The 26,477-nt window shown below is 52.2% G+C and overlaps 4 protein-coding genes and 1 non-coding gene across 5 annotated transcripts; 2 read left to right on the top strand and 3 right to left on the bottom strand.

Moving 5' to 3' along the window:
• Window positions 1-870: 870 nt before the first annotated feature.
• B0T23DRAFT_440401 (Stm1-domain-containing protein) lies at window positions 871-3,141 on the bottom strand (the record flags this gene model as incomplete). Its single annotated transcript, XM_062840727.1, has 7 exons — window positions 871-1,733; window positions 1,795-1,960; window positions 2,023-2,181; window positions 2,315-2,333; window positions 2,642-2,944; window positions 3,023-3,078; window positions 3,135-3,141. 7 exons carry the CDS (start codon window positions 3,139-3,141, stop codon window positions 1,139-1,141), a joined length of 1,305 nt encoding a protein of 434 aa, XP_062694254.1. The 3' UTR covers window positions 871-1,138.
• A 6,717-nt stretch (window positions 3,142-9,858) lies between these two features.
• Window positions 9,859-11,482, bottom strand: B0T23DRAFT_314382 (uncharacterized protein; the record flags this gene model as incomplete). Its single annotated transcript, XM_062834794.1, has 4 exons — window positions 9,859-10,193; window positions 10,249-10,800; window positions 10,910-11,126; window positions 11,282-11,482. The coding sequence occupies 4 exons, from the start codon at window positions 11,480-11,482 to the stop codon at window positions 9,859-9,861; spliced, it is 1,305 nt and encodes a 434-aa protein (XP_062694253.1).
• A 5,906-nt stretch (window positions 11,483-17,388) lies between these two features.
• On the top strand, window positions 17,389-24,332 carry B0T23DRAFT_335973 (uncharacterized protein). The gene is made up of 5 exons (XM_062835801.1): window positions 17,389-17,773; window positions 17,981-20,327; window positions 21,465-21,724; window positions 21,871-21,906; window positions 22,114-24,332. Exons 1-5 carry the CDS (start codon window positions 17,735-17,737, stop codon window positions 24,232-24,234), a joined length of 4,803 nt encoding a protein of 1,600 aa, XP_062694252.1. The 5' UTR covers window positions 17,389-17,734; the 3' UTR covers window positions 24,235-24,332.
• Window positions 24,333-24,506: 174 nt separating this feature from the next.
• B0T23DRAFT_t147 lies at window positions 24,507-24,591 on the top strand. The gene has a single exon. It is a non-coding gene; the product is annotated as a tRNA-Ala (tRNA).
• A 176-nt stretch (window positions 24,592-24,767) lies between these two features.
• On the bottom strand, window positions 24,768-26,375 carry B0T23DRAFT_411781 (transcription factor subunit Med10 of mediator complex-domain-containing protein). The gene is made up of 2 exons (XM_062839450.1): window positions 25,971-26,375; window positions 24,768-25,880 (listed from the first exon to the last, which is right to left on the bottom strand). Exons 1-2 carry the CDS (start codon window positions 26,005-26,007, stop codon window positions 25,171-25,173), a joined length of 747 nt encoding a protein of 248 aa, XP_062694251.1. The 5' UTR covers window positions 26,008-26,375; the 3' UTR covers window positions 24,768-25,170.
• Window positions 26,376-26,477: the final 102 nt, after the last annotated feature.

Genomic DNA, 26,477 nt, shown 5'->3' with positions numbered 1-26,477 from the left:
TTCTCCGGCAGTGTCATGTCCTCGGAGCATGTGGATGATGGAGGGTATCTCGGGGTTGAGGTTGAGGATATACATACTGGGAGTGGGCGGGTAGGCTGGAGGTTTGTGGAATTGAAGGTAGATAGATAGTGTTGTCATGGAAGAGGAAAGTACAGGTCATGTTACGTATAGTATGGCAGCTGTAATATGGATAAGCAATCATGGGATTGTGATGGAGAGGGTGTTTGTTACAAGACAGAAAGGAACATAAAAGAGTGGTCTGTTTACCTGGACCTAAGTGATAGCGAATGGGTGGTTAATAAGAACCGCCGAGTTCGAAGCTTGAGATGGGAATCAAAATGTCTACTATTTGTGTGTCAATATCAGGGTCAGTGATTATCCATCTTATTGTGTACCTATGGCGACCAGTCAGTTCAAGATCACGGTGCAGCAAAAACTTCACTTGTCCAGTGAGACATCAGAAGTGCACTTAAACAACCAACACAATGTTGAATACGAGTCACGGATCAGTGTCAGCTTGTTGTGCCTTTGCCAGAGGAATCCAAAACACTTGTTTTGACATTGCTGCTCTGCCTGATGCCCTTTGCCAGATGCCATATTGGGTGCTAATCCAAAACAAGCCTGTCTTATGTCCATTCTTACGACCTTGCGATGGTCGAGCTATGTCATAGTGCCACCTAGACTATAGCGTGTGTGTCTTTTTGCCCTCTAGATGGTTGCCATCCCATCCTTTGTCTGCGGTTTGAACCGGGTAAAAAGAAAAAAAAAGAATATATCCTAGGTATAACGTTCATGCAAGGAAGGAAAGGGGATAGATACGGAGAGGAACCAAGTCATACGAACGCGCGCAATTTCAACTTTCGAGCTTGAACAGTTTTACTTTGTTCGATTCCGCGGTAAGTGGTGGACAGATAAGGAAAACCTCTTTCACGGTTCCGGTGTTCATGAAACCACTTTTCCGCTAAAGGTGAATGCAACCAAACAGACGAACACCGACCCCATGCTGGCTGCTTTTTTTATCCCAAACCGCCGCCATCCTGATTCTGACATTGCCGCCTCGAAGAGAAGATAAAGGGGGGCCGTGTGACTGAATAGTCTGGCTTCGATGTATGGTCGTTATGCCGATATTGAAAGGCATTTAGTTGCCGAGGCTGGGGAAGGCAGACTCATCGTTGGGGTTGATGGGAGCAGCCTTGTTCTCGGAGCGGGGGGCACCGCCACGGGCAGCACCACGGGCAGCACCGCGGGGAGCGCCACGGCCACGGCCGGCATCGCCACGGGGACCACCACGGCCGCCGCGAGCACCACCACGAGCGGGACGCTCGGGCTCGACGAAACGCTGGTCGATCTCGAGGACCTGCTTGACCTTGCGCTCACGCTCGCGCTGCTTCTTGCCGGCGGAGCCAGCGATGAACTCCTCGGTCTCATCCTTCTTGAGGGGCTTGGCGTTGGCCCACTTCTTGTCCTCAACGACACCCTCGTTGGCCTTGCGGACCTTGAGGGCGGCCTCGGCCTCGAGAGCGGCCTTCTTCTCAGCGAGCTGGGCGAGGTACTCAGAGTAGGAGACGTGCTTCTCCTCCTCCTCCTCGGGGATAGCCTCAGCGGCGGCCTCACCCTCGGTGGTGGCCTCCTTCTGCTCAGTCTTGGCGATCTCCTCGGCGGCCTGCTCATCCTTCAGCTCGGCCTGGCCCTCGGTGGCGCCCCAGGAAAGGGCAGCCTGCTTCTCGGATCCGCTAGTCAGGGTGTTAGTGGACGGAGGTGCCTGTGGCTAGAAATTGCTTGACCGGAACATACGAGGGGATGGACTTAGAGTGGCGGTCATCCGAGGTGTTACGGGGGTGACGGCCACCGCGACCACCGCGGACGCGGGCGTTAGCGCCGCCGCGGGGACCACGAGCAGCACCCTCCTCAGTGGGCTTGCCACGGTTGCGGTCGCTGCCGGCGTTACGGTCGCGGAAAGCTGGGACCGAAGATGTCAGTTGAGAGGGTAGCCATGGTTAGCATGTTGGATGATCAACATACCGGCCTCGTTGCCGGTCAAGTTAGAGCGACGGCCAGAGCCCTGAGCGGGGGCCTTGCTGGGAGCGACGCCATCGGAGTTGCGCTTGGTGGTGTGGGTCGAGGTCTTCTCGACGATCTTAGCAGGGGCGGCGGGAGCGGTGTTATCCTCCACGTCGTTGCCTGAATGAAAACAATCGATCCGTCAGTATTGGTGGTTCCTTGGATTGCGGTTTTCAATGTTCCTCCTCGCCCTGCCAATTTCGAGTGTGCCGTCGCGTGGGTTTCGTATTTCACAGGAGGGTGGGCAACCAACCGAGCAGATCGAACAGGTTCTGTAGAGAAAAAAATCGCAATCGGTCAGTTTCTTGCTGTCTTGAGCTCTAGATTTTCGCGGTGGTGGCCGGCTGCTGCTCGCTGTGCGTCTGGATCCCCATTCTCAAGCCTCCCTCCTCTTTCGGATCCCAAATTGTCGCAAGGAGCCGGTGTTGGCGGACTCGCTCGAAAACAAAATGAAGCTCTCAGTTTCATTTCACGGCGAGGTCCAACCACGGGTCATCCATATCCGCTGCACAGCATGCAGCTCTCGGCCGACCGTAAAACCGGCCATTTCGGAGATTGACGGGGAGAGAGATAAACACACCTTGGAAGCGACCGACATCTTTGCGCTTGACAGGACGTTGGCCTGACTCAATGCGCTTCTTCTAGACGGGGTTGGGTAGGGGGGCGGACGACAGCGACAACGACGTCTGATGCTCGCTGTGGTGTCGTAAAAGATTTTGGCAAATCCCTCCCGGGCCACAGGGAGCTCGGACCAGGTTTTGGCAGTGGCACGGATCACAGAGACGCTCGTGCCCCGCCAACCTGCACCAAATCTCCCCTCCAAGGCCCTGCTCTGGCCCTCTTTGCCGCTGTTCCCCGCTTCCAACTTTGACTGCCGTTTTGGCTTTTTGGTGAAATTTCAGTGCGCCGCTGTTATTGGTGGTTAGGGCTACCACTTTGCACGCTGCCTGCCCTTTGTTACCAATGTGACGTGCGTATCGATCCGTACACGCCGTAACTTTGCCTGTTTGAGCTTTGCTACCAATCCGGCAAGTCTTGGCAGAGTGTTTGCAGTCGCGACGACAACCACTCACTAGACATCATCGTCACCAAGGTAAACAAACGACTGGAAACACATCCGTCACAAACACCTGACGGAAGCTGCCGCTTTATATGCCAAGTTGACGCATTCCTGCCGAGGTGACAGCATTCTATGAGATCGGACCTGCCTCAAGTACCCCGGACTTCCTGTCAACGGACTTCATGCGAAGAAGGCACACATTGCCGTCGTGCTGTTAGACACCGGACGTCATGTCTTTCTCGGAGAGGAATTTCTTTGGTTGCTGTGTTTGACGCTTGCCAACAGGCGCTTGACCACGGCCACGTTGGAGAGGGTCATCACGGGCCACTTGAGCAGTTTGATATGCAGCCTGGATCTTTCACCTTTTTTTTCTCTTCAACTCCTACTTATATCTCACTTCCTTTCAAATATTCTCTGGAAAGATCTTTCATATGCCATGATATACAAAAGTGTCGGACGTTGTACAGATTTCGCATGTCTGTTGAACCGCATCACTCTCAAGTCACAGCGACTCTGCATGCGTTTCCACAAGTGTGGTTCTGGATGGACTCACCCGTTGGTTTGCATTTCACAGTCATGGCACAGAGTGGACGCTGTGGTGCTTAAGCTCAAACGGCAACTATATTAGGACGAGTACCTTTCGCCAGTTGAAGCAGTTGCCAGTGGATGCTGAATTCTTGAATTGAGGATCACCTTTTCAACGCACCTGTTTACTTCTCGTGGCCCTTCGAGGCGGAGATGGACATACACCTGCAAAATCCATCCCCTCTACCACATTCAGAGTCATGTCCTCGCTTCAAGAATGAAAGACGGCCATCAGCAAATGTCTCTTTGCTGTAGGTTAATTAAGTTGAGATATCTATATCAACTAATCCCGTTATTGTACGGATAATAAGCCACGGAGAGCCATTACATTATGATCAATATGCAAGTCGACTTCCCTCTTTACTGTGTAGCTCTGCAATTTGTTTCTCTCTTCATCTTCGTTTTCACGATTTTACCGCATTTCTCGTGTCTTGCTTTCCACCCAAAATCGAGTCTTTCGTGTTAGTCATGGCATATTGTTTGAAGTCAACTTACAGGCGTTGTTTTAAAAAGCGTGTCTCTGTGTTTCTTGACAACTAAGAATGTCTCCACGGCGTTGCCAAAGAAAGTCAGGGCATGTACTGGATAAGAAGCATTATCTAGCCTGGTCGCCATTGTTTGGCATGACAGATTTGCTTCATTTTGAGCTGATGTGTAGTTCTCAGGCTATGCAAAGTCCACAACACTCTGAAACACCGGGGCAGCCACATGAGTCGTTGACGGTAGGAGTCGTCCTGTTCACGAAATCTGTATTGAGGACGGGAGTTTTGTCGATCATTCATGTATAGGTTTGAGCCACATTATGCACCTACTCTTGGATATTGGCAAGGGATGTTTGAGGAGGCTGCTATGAAGCACTTCTGACTTTGTACTTCTGTCAACTGTGTCAAACACGCCAGCACATCATCTGTGAGCGAAAGCCACAGCTCAGGCTTTGGGTAATGGGAGAGAACCCGGTCGGTAGAAGTTGCAATCAAACCCATCTCGTTAACGTGTACCTCCCAGGTCTTGCTTGATACAAGTGTTAGTTCACGGGCAGACAATAAGTCTATTACCAGGCAAATATGTATACAAAAGCCACATGTCAACCGCTCAAACCAGCAAATGTGGAGGTCTTGACAAACAAAGCATAGAAGTAGGACACTTTGCGCCTACAAGCACTATGGCTGAAACCTCAAAAAGATATCACACTGTATTGAGGCCGCAGGCTCTACGAAGCAGCAAAAGAAAGAAGGGCTTGAAGGACACTCCCATTTTCGACACCTCCGCCGACAACGAACAGCTCACCAAGTTTCACGATACTCACTTGCAGTATGCTCGCAACGTCCGTTGTGAGCGCAAGGTCAAGAATTTCGAGCTGAGCCCACATACTTGTCATGATTTACTCCAGATTGCCTGGAAAGAGGACTTCAAAGAATATCTCTCTTGTCTGAATACCGCTCGGCTCTACATGGAGCTACACAAACGAAGTTCCCAAAAAGGAATCATTTAACTGGTCAGTAGAGTGTTGAGAGAGCTGCGCCCTACTTTGAGAGTCGTCCAACAGCAGGCAGCTTGTCATTTGGTGACGAGATCGACGGTTCCTTTTGGTGTGACTCATCCTGCATTCGGCTTGCCCTGCAATCCGTCCACCAGAATTCGAAATGAGTTCAACTAAGTCTGCCCGCCTTCGGGTACGATTCGATCTTCCAGAGTATTCCCCCAGCATCAGGGCCGAATCAACAAAGGTAGTAGGAGGTAGTAGTGATGAAAGCGTGAGGGTGGGCTTGTCACATTTGTGCGACCACCGGTCAGCGTGCCGAGTGACGCCTCAGCGGCACGGCCAGGATGGCGACCCGAACCTTGTCGAAGCGGATGCATGGAAGGGTTCCCGCTGCGGCTCTACACTACTCTCGACACTGGACAGGCTGGAGGAACAGGAAAGTATGTACCATTCATACTCATCCCGTTTCTTCTGGAAACGGTTCATGGTGCAGAATACAAATCCAAACGCTCAGCGGATAGAACCCAGCGTTGCTGAAGGGCAAGTCGATATGTCATGATGGCTGGGCTGACAGAAGTCCACTGGCTACACACGGCTATCATCGGCGCCTCCACCAGAAGTCACTATGCACACTTCCACAGGCAGCAGCGTTCCGGTGTGGAACTGAGGTTTCACTGGAATCAATTCAACAATGCTGATCCCCAGACCACCGTTTGACTCCAGTTCCGTACCTAACCCGGGGATGATTCCTTCCGGACCGGTCATCACGCGGTAGACCAGTCCAGACTATGCAGTGACTTGTACGCGGAACTCGCAGGATCTTCTTACACTACAAATGGGACACATGGGAGTTGAGGGGCAACATGCTGGTCGTGAATGGAGTATCTATGTGTCATGGCTTACCCCGTGAGCTACATGACCAGACGGAACCATCCTACCTTTTGAAGACGCCCGATATGTCACAGCTTCTTTCGGCACGTGGAGCCAGCGTGGCGTCCATCTACATTGTCCGAGATATCGACTGAGGATGATTCTGAACACCACCAAAGGGAAATACTGGAGATCGTGTACTGGATACCTTGAGCTCAGCAATGTATCATCTCCCAACCAGCAGTTTTCAGGCGGGAGTGACTTCAGGGGAACCAAACCACATAGGCTCACTATCATCTCAGGATCATGAGCTTGACATCAGCAGAAATGTACTGCTGATCAAAAGGAAACAACTGTTTAGGGCCACATGCAACCTTCGGCCTGTTGAGACGCAACGTTATGTCTCCATAGGTCCGAACTCAGAACCATAGCCGGTTAATAATGGACCAGCATTACTGCACACTTGGATTTGTTATTGATAGAATGTTAGTTGTAGGGCTAGACACCGCCCAGGTTTTGTCAAGTCGAGAGAAGGACTGGTAGATGTCCTGAGAAAAACCATGATACTCGACAACTGCTAAACTGCAATGGCCCTTTTAGAGGTTCCTCCTCGTTGTCCTAATGTCTTTGCTTTCTAACTTCTTGTGTTGGATCGTGCTATAACAAAGACGGGACCTATATTGATCCCACATATATGACATGGTAGTCTTTCCCATTATCTAAATATTACGTATTAACAAAAACTTCCCGAGTCCTTTCGCATTGAAAAATGATAATGACGTTCCAATATAGCATTCAGATGTGAGGACATAGCTGGTGGATGTGGAAGGAAAGTATCAGCGATTGATACACGACGAAGGTCCATCGGCACTAACGCCACGTTTGATATAGGTCGAAATTCAAATTAATCTTGCGGGACACTTCTTCTATGTATTTGCTACATCATTGCCACAAAACAGAATAATACCATAACGAGTTTACTTCGACCAAGCTATGTTGAAGCCGTCAAGCATCCTCCCAACCGAGGAAAGGTGTTTACAAAACTGTCTGTTCCCTTGGACATTCTCGTTATGCTCGGATTCGCTTCGCTTTGAGACCTTCCATGCCTCCAGACAGACATCTCTGACAACAGAACAGTCTTCGAACACACTCGCCTGGAATTTCCAATACCCTCGTTCCTGTTGTTTACTTTCATTCCCAACTCCCATTCATCAATTCGGCGATTTCCATCCACTTGTTTTCTCACATCATCACATGTCATCCATTCGCCATGTTCTGTCCTCCTCCCAAAGCTCCTCCACCCAACCTTAGTATCTAGCTCACTGAGCCTTCATCAGCTCCTCCCATCTACTAATATCTCCATGGTCCCTCGCGGTCTCGGCGCCCCTCCGACGCCCCTCCATCCCGGTATTTTTCACATCCCAACCGGCGGTCATTTTGTTCCCCCCTCCCCACACCGTTCCCCGTTCTCCATCAGCCCCCGTTCCCGTCTCCGTAGTGTACATATGTAGGTCCTCAGCCCCGGTCGTCCACCGGGGCACACCCAGTTCTCCACAAATCAACCGGACCGCGGACCTACCTCGCTTTTGTTAGAAATCCCCACTCTCTTGTCCTCCTCCTCCTCCTCCTCCTCCGCCAGTCAGTCAGTCAGTGTCCACATGCCGCAAAAAGTTTTTGGTGGGCAGTGGCACTACGGGCTCCCAAACAGTGGAGAAGAAAAGTTTGGTGGAGAGATACACTAGTGTAGATGAGAGGGACGACAAGACAAGACAAGAACCTGAAGATCTTGCGGACTAGGATAGCGGATCCCTACCTACGCAGTAAATGCAGTGCCGTTCTTCGGTTGTTATCACCGAACATGGAAGGCTACTGTACCTTAGAAGTAAGCGGTGTTTCTCCACACCGTGTTTTTTTTTTTTTTTTTGTTCTCACTTCTCAGCAACATTTCCATCTCCTGGCTGCGGTCCACGGGAAAGTTCTCACACTAAATCTAGCACTATAGCCGGCTTTATTCCCGGACGAGGCTTCCCTGACTTTCTCTACCGATCTCTCTCTTTTTCTTTCCTTTTCTTTCTGTTTTTTTTTTTTTTTTTTTTTTTTTTTTTTTTTTTTTTTTTTTTTTTTTTTTTTTTTTTTTTTTTCACTTGAGGGACCGACTTCGCCGCGGAGATGATGAGATTTGCGAGTGAGATGGAGTTGGGGGAGGGACTGGTGTGGGAAAAAGTGAAAAGTGAGAGATGAATACCTCGATGAATGCGGAAAACCTTCGATCGTAAAGGGGGGGGTTCGTTTCTCTACTATTAATTCCTATCAACCATCATACGTAGTCACAGTACCTGGAAGTAAGTAGCGAGGTAAAAGCCAAGAACAAATCAATCGAATGACTCCAAGTCCGAGGCATCACGCACAACAGAAAGGCGGCCCAAATTTCTCAAACTTCTCAACTTCCAAGTCCATCGCAGGGGAACCACAAATTCCATCCTTTTTATTTTGACTCATCCCAAAGCAACCCGAAAAGAAAACATCGCCAGGCACGACAGAAGAACTAGATCTAGATTCACCGCCAAGCCGCTTGGCCCTTTTCTTGACCTTTCACGCGGTCTCACACCATCCCAACCCATCATCGCTATCTGCAGTACCTAGCTGTTGTCGATCTGCGCCATGTGTCGTCGTGTCGGGTTTACACTACACTACACTAGTACTGACTGTTACCGGTCCGTTTACACCACGCAAATGGAGTACCGGCCCGTATCTAGAGGCGGAGTTGGATGTGGAGCGTCCTTCCGATGACAAAGCCGTCGGTCACGCGTCTCCGCTGCCCCTGGCTACGGCCTTGCGGGTTAGGTAAATTTGTCACGCAAATCGTTCGGCGTGGTCCTGTGAAGAATTGAGCTTGTCTGTCTTTTGGATTCGATTTAACTTTTGGTTAGTAGTACTTCCTGACGATCCTGTCTGGTGGTAGGTGACGTTGATATGGCTATTTACATCAGGTAGAAGGTTCATGATAATGTAAACAATACATCCTGCTCCCCATGGCGAGGCTTGTCATCTGCCGTAGCCTCAACGGTCTCGTGGTATTCTCCCCGCGTTTTTCGTTGGTCAACAGTTCCGTAGATTGTCATGCTGCGCTGACCTCCTATTTTCCAACCTCAATCGCTGGTAGCCCAGACAGAAACTGACAGTTGAACATATCAAACACCGGGACCAAACACCATGCTTTTTGATGAGATTGCGAAAACTCCTTTTTCCTTCTGTGATATGAATCAAAGTATCCGATTTTGAACACCGTTTTTGTTTTGTGGTACAGTTACAGTGAAAGCAGACGCACACAAGGTATCAAAACATGCTGGCATCACCAAAAGCCAGTGGCCATCACAAACAAAATCTCGAAAAATATCCAAAAGAGGGAACAAAAGAGTGGGGAGACGGGTTTGTCTCTCCCATAAAAAGAGGGCAAAACCCGCTGATTGTGAATTATACCCAGTGCTCAATGCTTCACGGGTATCTTTGAAAAACATTAACTTTTCCGGTCGTACTTTTGTTGTTGTTTTGTCTTCTCGCGTTGTCGTCATTCATCCGAAGCGGCCGTCGTGCCCACCTGTTTTTTTATATAACCTCCTTTCTCGATTGCTGTGCAGTTGCTGACCCGGCTATGTGTGATGTGCCGGTTTGTGAAATTTTTCAATATGTCGAATTCCAAACAGATGTCTGTCGAATCGGGTAACGGTGAAACCCATGACATCCCGCGATACCTCCTTTCCCTAAGCCATGCCATTATCCTCCTTTCTCTCCGTCTCTTCTACCGCATGTTGCTGGTGTCGAACGAGAACTGTGTCGGAAAAGCCATGCTAGCACTCAAACCGAAAGGATCGCCAAAGTCGTATTGGTGGTCGAGAAGCTGGGCCATTGGCGGGTACGCAGGATGCTGTTGATGAGAGCCGTTTTCGATTGGTGACTGCTGGTTTCCTTGAGGACCGGAGGTGACAGGGGACGAAAGTGACATCGCTTGGGGGTCGCCGCCGTATGCTTGGCCGGGATAGGGGCCAGGTCCGCTTGGAGTATCGGGGGTCTCGCCGGGGTCGTCCATCATTTCGGCTGCGGCGTCGTACTCCTGTTCTGAATTACGGAATGAGCCTAGGGCGACAAAGATTTATTAGAGGGGAAAAGGGGAAGGAAGAAAGAGAAAAACGGGTCAGCTTGCCGAGTTGTTCAATGTGATTCTGGAAGGAAGGCGTGGGGTAGAACGAATTTGTGTTTCCGCCAACGCTGTTCCTCATGTGGTTCTGTCCTTGCTGAAGCCCGGGCATCTGCATCTGGCGTTGTTGCTGAGCTAGGCCGGGCACTCCGTTGCCCAATTGCGAAGGCGGGTGGATCTTTAATGCTGAGGCGGGTGGGAGATGCGGGCGAATCGGGGGAATCATGCCGTCGGAAGTGACCGGTGATGCGCCGTTATGGGAACCAAAGGTTGCTGTTGTTGATGGTGAGGCCGAATGCGATAGTGGTGTTGGCCGACTCTTGGGCGATAGAGCTGATGCGTGAGAATGAACCGGAGGCGGCAGGGGAGAGATAGGAATCCCGGGTTCGAGTTTAGGAGCGATGCTCGACTGCGATCTGCGGGCATGGTGTCTGTTCAGGAGAGCCCGCTGAATCGGCGGCTGCTGTACCAAGTTCTGGGGCATATGAGTAGGTCCAAGATTTGGACTGCCCGTCTTGGCTTGGAGCTCGGCTTGAACATCGATGCCTGAAAAGGAGGGTAGGTAGAGTTAGCAAATCAATATTGGTGAGGAAGGCCCCCCAAAAAGGGGTGTAAACAAACAACCCGAACATGGGAAAGTCGAAGACAAAGGTACCTTTCTCAAGGAGGATGCGCTCCAAAAGCGAATTCTTGTAACGAAGCATCAGGCATTCGTCAGCGGCATGTCGGTGAGCAGCCTGCAGGTTGGCAAGGTTTTGCTCGTGGGTGCGGATAGCATCTTCAAGTTGCTTGATGTACTCAGTCCTGCGCTCACGGAATGCAGCTTGAGCCTGACGGTTCCTCTGCTTCCGTTCCTCGGACGTGGCGTAGATCTATACATATGTTAGGATGTTATTCATCACTACTTGTGTCCACAAGAAGAAAAGACAAAATAACAAAAAAGTAACAGAAAAATAAACAAAATGAAAGAATGAAAACAAAAATAAAACAAGACCAAAACAAGAAAAGAAAGAAGTCAGGATCTTACAGGCTTGCGGCCGCCTTTGCGCTTGGGCTGTTGGTTTTCTTGGGGAACAACGGTTTTCGTTGAGGTACCTGTATTTTGGCCATTGGCCTCACCACCAGGTGCCTCTCCCTCTCTTTCTCTCTCGGGACTAGACTCCATCTGCGAGTCTTCACTATCGTCTTTGGTGGGATCGTGCTTATCGATAGACATCTTGTCTGCCATGTCCTTCTTCCTTTCCTGATTGTACAGAATTAGTTGCACTGGCAGACGTTGTTTGTTCTGCCAGTGAGATTGTGCGTGTTGAGCGTCTGTGACTGTGACTCTTGTGCAAGGTACGCCGTAGTATGTAGGTAGGTAGTGTAGAGGGCTCGGCAGGGGGGGTTCCGGTAGTGGTTGGTAGTGGTGAGTCTTTGTTGATGCGGGGCCTGCCCAGGAGCGGATTCGGGGAAGAACCTAATGCGGGTTGAGTGCCAACGTGTGCTGCACCACGGCACTCGGAAAAAGCTTGGGCGGGGACAGCGAATGAGTTTTCGATATGGGATGGCAAGACACGCCCCAGGTCTCGGTTTCTCCTCTCTCTCACAAAGTTCCCTCGTGCTAAAATTCTCCGAACAAGATGGACTGGTTCAGGAACAGCTTCGGGAACCAGGGATGATGGCGCCAATCAGTGCGTAATCTCGAATCTGAAATCTGGGGAATGGGGGTAGGATCCGAGTTTCTGGGACCGGCGATAAGGCAAGGCAAGGCAGAGAGCGAGCGTCCGTACGGAAAAAGGGGGTTGGAAAATCAACACAGGCCCGCGTTTCCCCGGATTCCGTGTGTCAAGGCTCGACTTGAAGACGGTTTTTTGGAGGGCCCGAGATAAGCTGGAGGTCGATGACAGGTTGCGCATGTGTAAAGAAAAGAGAAGAATGGGAGGGTTTTATGTAATGTTAATCCCCCTGGAGTGGGTGGAGGGTCCGCAAGCCCCCGCCCATGTCCACTGGATGCCCGCTGGATCCTCACTGGATGTCGTCCACAGGGCCCCGGAGGTCATACCTACCCCAATGGCCCGCATACCGCCGCTACACTACGAAGACTAGGCTGGCCTGGCTTGTTTAGCTTGTCCCACGAGCTTCCCTTGTCACTCGAGAAAAAAAAAGACTGGAGGAAGGGAGCCCCGCCAGGCAGCTCGAGTTTGGGTGGTCTGGCGAGTCTGGCCAAAGACAAATATCCAGTGTCTTTCCCCCTCCCCCAACACAACACAGGACCGCCTTCCAGCTCTTCCTGGGACCGAAATGGGTCACCTGCGCCCGTTTTGTTGGATGGCACAGATGGTCACCCTTGACGACACTAGGCCGAAAACCCTATGGCTCCATCGACTTCTGGACGACCAACGTTGACGCCCCGTTCCACCCCCAGCCCCCGAACGCAATCTTCCACGTTGCAGGCTTCCCCAGACGAAAGTTCGAAACATCAGCACCGGCTCCTCTCTGGGTACGGCTATGTTCCGTATGTAGTGGCTACCGTACCTGGACCCCGCGGCCCTCAGCGTTTGTCTTGTGTCCAACATCGACGGATTCTGCTTGGCTGCCAACCCGCTCCCCACAGTGGCATCTGGCGGACGACTTCGTCTGGAGCCAATGGTGCCTGTTGTGTTGCAAAGTGGAAATTCCCGATACCGCTTTGGGAAGTCTTTCTGCAGCACCTGCACCATCAGCCGATTCCATTTGCCTACATGGGCTTGGGCCGACCGGCTGGCTCCCTGTCTTCCGTTGTGCCCGTCTCCAACTACCGTGTACCTCGATGGCCCCTTGACATTACATACCAGCAGATTTGGTCTCTTTTGCTACAGGAATGCCGATAGGGCTGGGTAGGTTTCGCTGTTAGATCTCGAAATTTTACGTACGGGGATCCAGGCTGTCTCTACTCCCAACGATGGTTTGTCAAAGAGTCTTAAAATGCTTTGGCATAGAGGAATGGTAGACCAGGCCCCGTGACAGGCCGCATGAGCTGTCTCAGGAACATGCTGTTAGTGCCATGTCCGCCGGAGCCAACATCGGAGCCAACTTGCAATGGCAATGCCTACAGGTTCCAGCTTTCAACTGAGCTATGAATGAGCCTTCTTCGTCACCTCGAATAATGAGGAACTTACACAGGTAGATCTGGCATTGGTTGTGGCATGTAGGACTCTTGACTACTCGCCTACTGCAAGGCTCCAATGGTTCGGATGTGTGAAGCAAAACCCGCGAAATCGATCGCGTCTGGTGTGTCAATGAGTTCTCGCTTCAGGCACAAATTCTTGGCCACAATCCGATGACGCATCTCAAGCCGTTGCCAGCCGTATAATTTTTTTCTTTTCCTCCAAAAGGGCTATAGAGCCATGTAATATTGGTGAGGTACTGTCTCTCACCCACAGGCAGCTCAAAATGGCAGTGAGCTTCAAGCGGCCATAATTCGCAGCTTACACCTGGCTCGTATTCCCAAAGTCTGCAGATAATGACGTCCGTCTGAACAAAGGTATCTCGGCATTCTGAGGAGGTTGCCAATTCCTTTAGACTGAGGTCGTCAAGTTGTCAACAGCTGTCAGCGAGATCGGTCTCACTCGTAGCGGCGGTGGGACGGCTAGGAGGGGAATTAAAGGTAGGAGGTGTGGTATTGCAGGTTTCATGCATCATCGGCGCCCCGACCTTGAGGGGCATGTTGCGGGTCGGTAGCGGAGCCACGCCGTCTCTCGCCTTGCCAAGCCACCAATACCCTCAAAATTTTCCATGGTCACCTGAGCCCACCAAACAAGCGGGCACGCTACAGTATGTACGGTCGACCTCCGCCCTGACATCTTGATCCTTCCATTGTGGATTGTGATACATATATTGAGGGGGAATGATCTCTGGTTTGCTAGTCTTGGAGAATCGAGAAAAGGTTCTCGTCCTTCGTGGTTGTTGTGTGTGTTTGATGGGAAAAAATTGTAAAGTGCCAGACATTGAGCGAGTTGGCTGTTGCAAACTGCTGCTCCGGTTACTCTCCAGGACCCCTGTCTACAACATCGTGTAAGTGCTCTACGTTTTGAAGGTTGTGCAGCGGGCGTCAACCACACATTTTGCTTGGCGAACTTGGTTAGTATCGTCCCGGCTGCTGTCCTGAGGGCACGTGCCGAGCCATGTACACTACGGGTGCGGACGGGCCAGGTGACACTATCAGGTCAATGTGTTTGAATCCAGTAATAGAGTGCATAGAGAATGCAGTGGCTGTTGAAGTATAGAACCAGGAAGTGGTGGAAAACACGGAGACGAGTGATGCCAAGGACCGATGAGTGTGATTGGTTACCCTACCATTGACCGGATGAGCCGCGTTGTTGGGGCTGACTGGCGCCGCGGGGAACACGAAAGTGCACAGCATAAAGGGGAAGAAAAAGCAACGACTGTTCACCAACTCGGAATTAAAGCCCCTGCTTTGGGTGGTATTGGCCAATGCAGGTTTCTCGCTTTTGGCGAGCTTCTCTTCCCACCTGAACCCTCAGACGCTTCTAGGTTGCTGGCCAGAGGCAAAAGAGAGCTGCAAAGTGGACTATAGGTATTGTGAAGAGATCAAATCGTGAAGCTGGTCAGAAAGCATGGCGAGTGGTTAGTCAAGGGTGAAGCAGTGAACTGCATGCGGAAGTCCTTGTCATGGAAGTTGTACCCGTGGGGATTACCCTGCCGCGTTCTGTGCAATGCCTGGAACCAAATTAGGACGATAACAATTCCAATGGCGGAACGGACTGGACTAGCGGGGTAGACAGCGAATCAGCACGGCTTCTCTTGCAAAGTTTGTCTTCTGCATCTCCGAGGAGCTGATGGTGGTTTGGTGATGGTGGGAGGGGTGGAACTCTGGGAGGGTGGCTCGGTGACTGTTGCCCGGTGTCGGCCTTGGTGCTGTTGGCAGGTCTGGGCGAATCAGGTCCGACCAATTGTGTCGAACTCGCTTGGATTGTAGAGTCGCCTTTGGTCGGACTTGGAAACGTCATGGCCTTTCCGGTACCAAACTTGACGGAACAGGAGTTGAGATGGAAAAGTGTATGGCGTACTTGGGTGGCTCGATTAATTGGCTTGATGGGATGGATATCAGAACAAGACAGAGTCTGAGAGAAGGGTGATGGCTCGCTTTTGTCACGCTTTGAAGCTTGAAGTGAACTGGGAGTGTCCAGATGCTTGGTAGACTTTAGACACCTGGAGTTTTTCCACTTGTACACTATTTTAGCATTATTAGAACCGGGCAGGAGTAGCCGCAACATCGTCGATTTTTCTTTGGGTAATACTTGCGCAGGACTAGAACGTCAGCGAAGTGACTGTGTCGTCACTCATCATTTTCAACAACCGATCCTGCGTGTGATGAACCGCTGAGGAATTGCGGCACTGCCAACACTGACACAGAGCACGACCCGACAGATCTTTCAGTGTAACCCGCGCTGGCACGTACAGATGTGGCGTATCTGACGCTGGCGCGGGTTGTAAGGTTGGTGCTGATCACAGACATCTAGCACGCACATTGGGCGAGATGCGACGGAGACCACCGTCTGCAGGCCTTGAGGTCTTGAGGTGATGGAACGTTTTGTTCAAAAAGTGGTGCATGTTAGAGGAAGCTGGTGATTCACACTAGCTGGGTTGGTGTTGCTTGAGTGTATGGCTGGCTGATTGCGGTTTCGGAGTAGACTAGAAGCCTGGAGATGTACGTGTGGATGCAGGTACTGGCCCTTCTTACCATAAGGCCGTCAGTGAAGGAATTGGTCCTGACCATGAGGTATGCCACAAATATAGTCTGACATAGCATTGCATGTGTGCGATACATGTAGCGCAAAGTGAAGGGCTGTCGAACGTGCATGTGTGGCACAGGAGACGGTCTCGCCAGACGTGTTCGCAGGTCAGCCAAAGTGATATAAGAGGAGGATAAAAATCCCATTCCACCAAGGGCTGTTGGCAATGGCAGGAGATCGACCCAACTGCTGAATGTGAAGGGTGGGCGAGAGGCTGTGAGCAAGCTGGTCATGGAGCCGGGCGACTTGCTGTCTATCCTACTTTGTCTTGTTCGAATTTCGACCTTGGGGCCTAATAATCGTCCCTCGAGGAGATCAACTCGTGATATTGAGTAGTTTGGATGTAGTGGTGCCCGGTTCTTGAGGCCCTACTGCTCCGTTGCCGGTCATAAGGAGATGCAACCTGTCCCAAGTGTCTGTTCGAGCAAGTGAAGAAAGGATGCTTTTCTAGCTCTGCTGTTTTGATGCCCATATTCGGTCGCGACAGTAATCACTCGTGTCCATGTGTTGCTAGGCCATGACGGCGGTGCCTCTTTGGCGGGAACTCGAGGTTGGCAACATTTGGATGACAGAAAAAAAAAATGTCGATAACTTGAAGTGAATGCCTTTGATCAGACGGGCTGAGAACGCAACCGCAGAATTCCGGCCCACCGCTTTGGTTGTTGTAGACTCAGTTCTTTGTGATGTGACTGGATGAAACCAAATGACGAGAGCTCAAGGTTGGGTTGAAGAGAGAAAGAACGACTTACTCAGATGGAAGAGAACAGAGATCTTGATTTCATGTCAGAGTGAGAAGTGTCTGAGATGGGAAGGTACCACCTCTGCAAATGGCCCGGGGCTCCAGTTAGTCGTTCGAGATGAATTCGAAATGGAAGTTTCGTTGCGTTCCAGTCCGTCGTTGGGGGTACAGTAATGATCCCTGCTTTTGCAACCCCCCCTCTTTTGCAAAATCCCTTCTTTTGCAAAGGATTTCTACTGCCTGCATTCCCTCTGGTGGCTATTCCTGCAACCTGCAATTTGCAACGCTGACGGCCCGGATTTGCAAAAGCAGGGGTCGAATTTGGTGGGGCGGGCACTCTTATACCCGTATACCGGGGTCTGATAGCTCCAGGGACCCACTTTCTAATACCTCTAACTATTGCTGAGTGGCTAGAAGACTCTTACCTGGTCTGTGCTCCTGTCCTCCCTCTTGCAAACCCCCCTCTTTTGCAAAAAATCTGGGCTGCCGGCATTAGTTGCAAAAGCAGGGGTTCTTACTGTACTACAAACAGTGTTTTGACCGGTTCTCACTGTGCAACCACGGTACAGTGGTTTGTTTACACTGACGGCATCCGTCTCCAGTCCCGCAAACCCAAACCCAAACCCAAACCTGAGAGCGAGCAACAACAAACGGAATCGACCCACCCCACCACGCTGGGCTGCTGCTTTCGCTTGCCTTGCTCTGCCCAACCTCGACTCCTCCACTCCATCGACTTCCTCTGTTCATCCCGCCCTTCTTTGATCGGCGACTGACATCATCTCCACCCCTACACGTCTCAATCTCTCTTAGCCTTCTTCGCATCTTCCATTCCCCCCATCGTCGCTCATCAAAGCCTTGCGCATTCCAACCGAAATCACACCACGCACCAAAAAAGAAACAAGGCACTTCGACAATCGTCGCGAATCTCTGCATTGGCCAGCATTGCCACCATCGTTTACAGACCATGACGCGCCGTTCTGCACGATTAGCAAGCCTGTCCCAGGTACGTGCTCCCCCAATCGTTCGCGTAAACAAACATCAAACAAGCAGCGCCATACTAAGTATCTACTTGCCTTGCCCATGCTGCCCTACTTGTTGTATTGCTACCATGCCGCTGCTACGACCACCACCTCTACCAACACCGTCGCCGTCGCCGTCGCCGTCGCCAACACCCTCCGTGCGTGTGCTAACCTTGCCGCTCCGATCCCAGGCGCCAGAGTCTCCCGTCAAAGAACCTTCATCCAGATCGACGTCTACCCTTCAGTCCGTCTCCGAAACCCAGAGCGCCGAGCCAGAAACCCTCCCCGCGCCTCGACGCCGCAAGAGTCACGCCGCAGCCTCGTCACCAATGCGCGTTCCAAGGACCCCGGGCAAGTCGTCGCCCGTCAAACTGCCCATGTCCGAGATGCATCCCAGCAAAGTCCATCCGACCATGGCTCACGCCCCTTCGTCTGGCTTGCGCTTGGGGTTTACTGACATCAAGCCAACCACCAACCGTGACGATGACCTTCCCCCAATCGCCCAGTCCACTCCCACAAAAATATCGGTCCCCCAGTCCGACTTCACCTTCCGCCGTGTCGCCCAATCAGCAGCCGGCATAGCCCTCAGTACGCAAGCCCAGAGCATGATGGAGGACATCCGCAAGGAAGCCGAGAAGTACAAGGACGAGATCCGCCAGCGCGAAGCCGAAAGGGAAAAGGAGGAACAGGCCAACCGCAAGATCGCAAAGGCTACCGGCAAAGCAAGTCGCTTCAGCGAAGTTCACATGGCTCAGTTCAAAAAGATGGACTCGATCGAGAATCACCCCTCCATCCTCCGAGCTCAAAAGGGCCGCGTTCCCGATCCTCTCAAGAAGGGCGTCAAGCGATCTCAATCCAAGGCAAATCTCGACGACATCGACCCAAGCCGTCGCTCCAAGGAGCCCACGCCGACATCTTCTACCGCCAAGGCCAAGGATGAGGACGAGGAGGGCCGATCGCCCGCGAAGCGTCTTCGTCAGAACAAGGAGGACGACGTCTCCAAGGGTCGTGCCATCATCCACGATGCTGCCAGCTCCATGCCCAAGCCTAAGCCCGCTTCTACTGCGACTGCTTCGACCATTCCTAGACCCAAGTCTGTCCGCCAATCCATCATGAGCCCCACAAGATCCTCTCTTGCTCGGTCAACAGGAGCAAGAACCCCGGTACGACAGTCGCTGTTCAAGTCCCCCGCTAAATCGATCCAGAGTGCGCTGCCTCGACCTACCACTGCAAGCAAACTTCCCACCCTCAAGGAGGAACCTGTCAAGAATACCGCGAAGCCATCCGAGAACCAATCCAAAAAGCCTTTGGAGAAGCAGGCTGAGAAGCAGGCCAGCAAGGAGATCAAGCAACAAATCGACACCGAGATGGAGACGCTCAACGAAAAGGAAGCCCAGACACCCCAGCAGACACCCCGGGCTGATGTCAAGACTCCCACGAGCCGAATTGCTAGCGCCAAGTCGATTCTGCGGAGCACCACGGCTAGCACCATGACTAAAATCCCTCTGCCCGCCTCTTTTGGTTCCAAAACACCCACGTCCAAGACCCCGACTGCGTCGCGTACAGAGGAGACCGCTACCTCCGCTCATCTGACTACACCAGGCGGGAGCCTCGCCAAGCACGTGGCATTCACTCCTGAGACGCAGCGCGCCACTGTCGCTCAAGCGCTAAAATCCCCCTCTCCCGTCAAGCAGGCTCTTTCCAAGTCCCAGCCCCGCAAGGCACCTGGCCAAGTCTATTACCCTTCTTTGGACGCCATCTTGCGCGAGGAACAACTCGACCGGGGCCTTCTCTACCCCGATGTTACCGAGGAGGCCAAAGCCCGCTCGTTTCAGGAGCCTTCTGCTGTGAAGCAGTTCAAGGCTGACTCCACAACAGTCGAGGCATCGTCGGCTTCCGACTCCTTCTCATTCCGCAGTGAACGCACCCTCAACCTTGACAGCGTGCGCCGCCCATCTTTCGGCGCCTCCCCAGGGCAATCGACCGTTCGCCCTGTTCGCCCATCTCTCCTCCCGACTGTGTCCGAGTCTAGCATGCCCGGTAGCTTCCCCGACCCAGAGGAGGTGATGTCACCCGTGATATTGTCACACAATAAGGAGAATGAGGCCCCGGCGGACCCATCGCCCATCTACCTCGCTCTGCCACACGGTCTCGCCACCAAGAAGCGCAACCGTGTCAGCACCGATGAAGAAGAACTGGAGATGGCCGAGCGCGCTGCGAAGAGACAAAAGCAGGAACCGGTGCCGGAGGGGGACGCGCTTCTTGCCCCGAGACTGGTTGGAACCAACGCTGGTGCCAAGAAGCCGGCTGCAGCGCCGGTCAAGACGAACGGCTCCAGGAAGAGCATTGCACCCGTGAGCCCTCGTAAGAATCTCGGTGCTAGGAAGAGTCTTGCTGCTGGCGCCCGGAAGACGGCCACTGCTTCTGCTTCCGCAACTACTGCCAGCAAAGAGAAAGAGTCACACAGAAGTCCGGTCAAGAAGGCGGCAGCTAAGATCAGTCTTAGTAGGTTGGAACAGCTCGCCAGGCCAAAGAACCGTAAGTAAGGGACAGACCGGCGCTTGACTTTCGACTGAGAGGCTTGACTATTGCTGCCTTGGGTTGGCATCAGCACTGCGAATTACGGCTCGATTAAACCGCTATTGCTACGACTGGTACTCTCACTTATTCTCCAATTCTCACTTGGGTTCTTACGTACGGTTGGGTTGACAGTCTGTATCGATTTTTTTACTTTGTACTTGAGGGTTTTGACCCTTTGCTCTCTCTCATGGTTGCTTCGGCCTAGCTCCAGAGGAGAGCCCACATGACTATATTATGTATCTGTTTAGCTAGCCGTGGTGCTGGTCTTGTTTCCACATTGCTCTATCTGTCATTCTAGAGGGAGAAAGGGCGTTGGCTGGTAATGGAGTTGATGTGTATATGGACATGGTTACAAGTAGGAGAAGGCTTTGATATTTTGCCGGTAGTTTCCTTGTGTGGCTATTTTCTAGCGAGTCTTGCTGGAGTGTGGATATAGGTTTCAGTTGAGGATCACCTCAGCCAGCTTGAATTATTGTACTTTGCATTCATTACCCTTGAGTAGCTCTTTCCTTCCGGCCATGCCTGTTACCGGTATGTGATTGTATGTGCAGGGGGCTCTTGCCAATGTTGATGTCGGTCAGTCTTTCCCGATCTTTGCTGTAAAGACACGAGCTGACATGGAGGCCTCCAGTTGGACATCCCCCTGGGGCCACATGCCATTCTCAGTGAGAAGCCCGCCAGAGCATCCCATCTGTTGTGCCCGATGATCTTGAACTCCCATTTTCAGCCTGTTCGCTGAGTTCCATATTCAAGGTACCAAGCATCCATAAACCCAAAACCGTTCGGTAGCGATTTCAACATACATGCTAGGTCACCTTACCGTACGCTCAACAGACATTTGTTCTCGGATCTGTTACCACCAAGGTATCCTGGTCCGGAGTTCGAGCGACAAAAGATGTGAACCCATTCTTCACTTATAACATTGATGTTTTCGCCCTTCCGCGTACTGTCATTCTCTTCCTCGGCCTCACCAACGAATAACCCTTTCAATGGCAGGTGACCACTCCGATTCCCAACTTCGGTCGCCATGTCCTCCCTTCCTAATCCTCAACCACGGAAACCCCCTCTGCGCCAACCCCTCGACATCCAACGAAGACCCTCGACAAGAAGAAACCGAGACGCAAACCCACCTAAACCCCCTTCCCGCTCCTCCTCCTTCTCCTTCAACAACCGCACTTCATTTTCATCCATCGACTCAGCGACTCATAACCATCCTGATTCAACCCCCAAATCCCAGCCAAGATCCAACAGCGGCGGCAACGGCATCCACAACCCTTCTGTTCCCACCACCGCCACCACCACCACCACCGCAGCGACCAGCAGCCAACCCCCAAAACAACAACAATCATTCACGTGTACCTTCTGTTGGCATCCCTACCCTTCCTCCGATCGGAACATCTTCCATCGCACCACCTCTAATGGAAGAGGCAGCTGGAAAATAGTACCAAGACCAGCTTGTCCCCCCTGCTACCGCGCCATAATCGACCTGTCCATCTACTAGGTGTGTGGCGAAGTGATTCTGCGCGGAGAGGAGTGCGTGAGCCTGGGCTGGTGTTTCTGGCATAAAGCGTGTTATGGGTGTTTGTTGTGCGGGAGTAAGAGGGTGGTGAGACCGCCCGAGGTTGGGTTGGGGAAGGTTTGGGGGGATGGCGATGCAAAGTTGGAGAACAATAATGAAAAGGGAAGAAGGGAGATGTTGGGAAGGAAGAGGGGGAGAGAGATTGATCAGGTGCCGCTGTGTAAGGGATGCTTGGTTGATGTTGAAGGAGAAGAGGGGCTTGGGGATGGAGATAAGGAGGAAAGGGAGAAGGTTGTGGTGGAGAAGGGGTTGGAGAGGATTGATAGAGTAGATGGAGGGTTGACGAGACAGAGGTGGGAAGTGAGGGAGGGCGATAAGGAGAAGGAAAGGAAGAAAGAGAAAAAGAAGACTAGAAATGGTGGTAAGGGTGGTTTATCGTCGTTGAGGAGGGGTGCGGTGGATGACAGTTCATTGACCAGAGACGAGATGGCTTCAAGCTCTGGCTCAGACAAACCCGAGACTATCTACGTCAACATCTTTGATCCTGTTGGTCGAGAGGCGTTTAGACCGGGTTTGATGAAGCCGATACCGGACTGGATGCAGACTGGAGCGCGGGAACATCTCGATCACAAAACCGGGACTATCAACTCGAGGCATGATAAGTCCAGAGAGACAATTTCGACGCCGCGACCCATCAGTCAAGGATTATCCGAGAGTTCGTCTACTGCTACGGTTATCCAAACGCTACCTCAGCCGGCAGCTACTCATGCTCTCATCCGTCGACAATCAGGCGCGATATCACCCCGCGCAACAAGCCCAGCGCCGTCCGACGATGCTATATCGCGGCCCTCCTCAGTCCTTGGCCGACGAACTCCCAATCTTCGCACCGGTACTTCCTTCGTGAGCGAACAACCGCTCATCGTCCCTTCTATGTCCTCCAGCCATCCCAAGGAAACAACCAAAAACTCAGCCGAAAACTCAGCCAGAGACTCATGGCCCTCAACAGACTCCAATGTCTCCTCAAATTCCATTACTTCCTCTTGCAACAATCAATCGGAAACCCTGTCCCGTCCTTCATCCGTCCGAAACGTCGCCACCATTTTCGAAAGAGGCATCGCAAGCAAAGACCAGCGCCACACACCTACAAACCAACCACTCCCTCTCCTACGCGTCCTCCAACAGCCCTATCGTCCACTGACTCCCACCAGCTCCGACACTGGCTTTCCCTCTTCTCCTCCTCATCTTCAATCAAACAACCTAGCAAAAAGACAGCAGAGAGCACAAACCCACGAGCTTGGGGCAGCAAGTATGCCAAAGCCAATCCAGATCTGGAGAAGTGGCCAGGCAGGGCCAAAATCCCAAATCAACCGGATGAGCTCCGCAACGGTTTCGATACCTGTTGTATCAACTAGCTCCGAGTATCTGGAGCGGTATCAGCCCGTCAAGGCTTCTACAAGTCTTCTTTCTTCTTCCTCCCCGACACAGGTGACTCGGTCATCGGGACGCTCGATTCGGGCAGGTGGGCCTGGTGTGAGCGCTATGACGAGGGGGTGGGAGGGTCAACTCAGTAACACCACATCTTCGGGAGAAACTGAGAGGGACTTGCTGGCGAATCGGGTTTCGGTGTACTCGACTTCTCAACCACCGTCGTCGTTTTTGCAGCCATCATCCCATGGTGGGGAAAGGACCTCCATCCGGAGGTCGGTGTCCCATTCCATACGTCGAGAAGGGGCTCTTGATGAAGGGGTGGGAGTAGGTGTAGAAGTAGGGTGTTCCTCTCATCAAGTAGAGCCGTGTTCAGCTGCGAACGGACAAGTAACAATCCGCCGGTCGATATCGCACTCTCTGCGCAGGGAAGGAGCGCATGATCATGGACAAAATCACCACTTCACATCCCACTCTCAGTCACCTCAGTCACCAGCTCTGCCGCCGAGAAGCCTACCATACGGTAGTCCCCCCAACAGTCCGCCCAACAGTCCCAACGGTCCCACATCTCCCATTCCACTTAACATCACCATCCAAAGAAAACTGACCAGGAACAACAGCAAGGGGGAACCAACTATCGGGAAACCCGTGGTAACCGCTGCTTCTACCAGTGCCAAAGAAACAGAAGGAGCAATCTCATCGCCGGAATCCACTCCTGGCACGGGAACCAGGGAGGAAAAAGGAGAAGGAGGAGGTACGGGTCTCAGGGGTAGTAATTGGACTCAAACTCGGACGCCGAGCGCCGGAAGGATGGTGACGGCAGATACCAGTTGGGCGTTGGGTGCTGGTATTTCTGTAAAGAGGCTGCCGAAGCGGAAGAGTGTGCATGCTGAGTTGAAGAGGTTATTTGGAAGACAGTGAGTGATAGATGGATGGATTGGGTAACTAGATACCTGAAGGTACCTGATGTGTGATTGATTGGCCAGTCGGTGAAAAAACATTGTCTTTTGAGTATTGTTACTAGCAGTAGTTTTAGATATTGATAGACCATTTATTACAGGAAATTGACCGGCGAGTGTCCTTGTCCTTTGTGATTATGCTGGTCATCCTCCTTGTCAGTATGCTCTCTCAGAAGGGAGACCTTGCATACTTAAGCACCAAAAGCATAATCAACCAATAACAAAGCACACATAGGGCGTGTGGCTCAGTTGGTAGAGCGTTCGCTTAGCATACTCATCTGTATGCGAAAGGTCCTGGGTTCGATTCCCAGCTCGTCCATTTCTTTTTGAAAATTTCCCCTTCTGGACCCACTGCTATGGTAGTTTGTTCTTTTTGGCATTGCGATCCTTCAGACGAGGAAAACTAGGAGAGACGGAGGTTGCCCTGTCCTTTGGTTGTCTGCTGGGGCTTGGAAATTAATCACTGGTTTCGCTTTTGACTCGAGCACCGGGATTGGGAAATTATAAAGATTAAATTCCCTTGAAGTTCGAAAGCCTCCTTCTTGATGAGCATTCCACCTAACGTCCATACTGTGCCTCCTATCCATGATCCTTCATAAACCCCTTCATGCGTACGCCATGCCTCAATATACCCATTGCCCCAAGAAAATCCACGCAAAACGCCTAATCCCTTTTGTTCCTTTTGTTTTCTTAAACGCCATTACCCAGCAAAACAACCATGTAAACCCTCAAGGACACCCACGAGGTCCAGATTAGCAATCAGAAAAGCACCACCTGCGACTTATTGACCCCCTCCTCTTCCGCAGTGGTTGGCACTGTCTCTTCCAATTAGGCCGCCCACACGGTCCGCACCTCACTCTTCTGAGATCGGTGATAGAGCATCCAGCGAAGCACACTCCTACTGCCCGCCTTGCTGCCCTTGTCCCTGTCCCTGTCCCTGTCCTTGTTGTCCCTCACCACCAGCACTCAAACTGCCCACCACCCCTTCTCTCGCCCTCTCCTCGCTTCCCTCCGCCGGCCCGGGCCCTCCCGTCGCCTCCACCACCCTCTTGATATCCTCCCTCAGCTCCGGCAACGCCGCCTCCATCTCGCCAGCGAGAACGTCCCGGAAATCCCTAAAAGCATGCATCTTGCCCCGCATCAACTGGTTGCTCCTACGCACCAGCTCGATGAACTCGCGCGTGTACACGTCCGGGTTCCGTCCGTTCTCGACGTACGTGATCAGCGGGATCGGAATGCCTGGATTCTGCGGGCCCGGTTGGTGGACATGGGGCGCGTACGGGTTGTGCGTGTTGTTGAAGGTGGAGGCGAATTGGGCGGCTTCGGCGCGTTCGAGTTCGGTGGTTCCCTGCTGTGGTAGATTGTTGGAAGGGGAGGAGGGGGAGGAGGGGAGGAGGTTCGCGGTGCGGTAGACGGAGAGGAGGGAGGCGTCGAGGGTTTGGAGGGATTGGGCAATGATGTCGCGCGAGGAGGCGTGTCCCCCGCCGCCGCCGCCGCTGGCTCGGGAGCTGGTGGGCGTGTTGTTGTTGCTCGAGGAAGGGTTGGTGTCGTATTGGGAAACTTGGACCATGAGGTTTAGGAGGTCTTGTATTACATTCTTGACGGACTCTGTGGTGGGGGGAAAAGGGGGAGTTAGTCAAGAGATCTCGTGAGGGAGTTGGATGGGTTCGGAAGGGGGAGGATGGGGGAGAGACGCACCCTGCGCCTCTTGGTGAGTGGCGGTTACGGGCGCCATGGTGAAATGGCTATCCGTGAATAAATTTCTGGAGAGTGGATTAGGTTGCGATGGTGACTCGGGTGAATGAAGCTGGTTTGTAAGACATTGCTTTCTTCGCGTCGATGTGGCAGCTCTCTGCTCCGAAAGCGATGCCGAAAGAAAAGTGGTTGGTTTGGAAAAAGCGACTGCTGTTGTCAAGCTACAGTGGTGACGTTCAGTGCACTGATGTGGGTCAGGATACCCCCCAATATGCGGAGGTGATTCGCTTGTTGCATGGGCAGCCCAAGGCTATCGTTATCGGATCCGACTTGCTAGGTAGGCTTATCAACTAACATGTGAATGTCACCGCTTTCGGTCTACAACTACAAGTAGTTACCTAGACTTTGAGTACATTATGAGTGTTCGCATACAGCAAGAGCTGACGAGTGTGTGCTTTCCCCGCTGCTCCCTCTGTGTTACAATGACCGTTGTGTTGCCGTAGCAACAAA

This window comes from Neurospora hispaniola (assembly GCF_033458365.1).
Source record: "Neurospora hispaniola strain FGSC 10403 chromosome Unknown B0T23scaffold_3, whole genome shotgun sequence".
Classification (NCBI taxonomy): Eukaryota; Fungi; Ascomycota; class Sordariomycetes; order Sordariales; family Sordariaceae; genus Neurospora; species Neurospora hispaniola.
This window is presented reverse-complemented; position numbering and strand designations above follow the sequence as displayed.

Coding starts and splice junctions, on each gene's coding strand:
- B0T23DRAFT_335973 (XM_062835801.1), top strand. CDS start 17,735: ATGACGCGCCGTTCTGCACGATTAGCAAGCCTGTCCCAG. Junction 17,774..17,980: donor GATTAGCAAGCCTGTCCCAG/GTACGTGCTCCC, acceptor CTCCGATCCCAG/GCGCCAGAGTCTCCCGTCAA. Junction 20,328..21,464: donor GCTCGCCAGGCCAAAGAACC/GTAAGTAAGGGA, acceptor CATCCAACGAAG/ACCCTCGACAAGAAGAAACC.
- B0T23DRAFT_411781 (XM_062839450.1), bottom strand. CDS start 26,007: ATGGCGCCCGTAACCGCCACTCACCAAGAGGCGCAGG. Junction 25,881..25,970: donor CACTCACCAAGAGGCGCAGG/GTGCGTCTCTCC, acceptor CCCCCACCACAG/AGTCCGTCAAGAATGTAATA.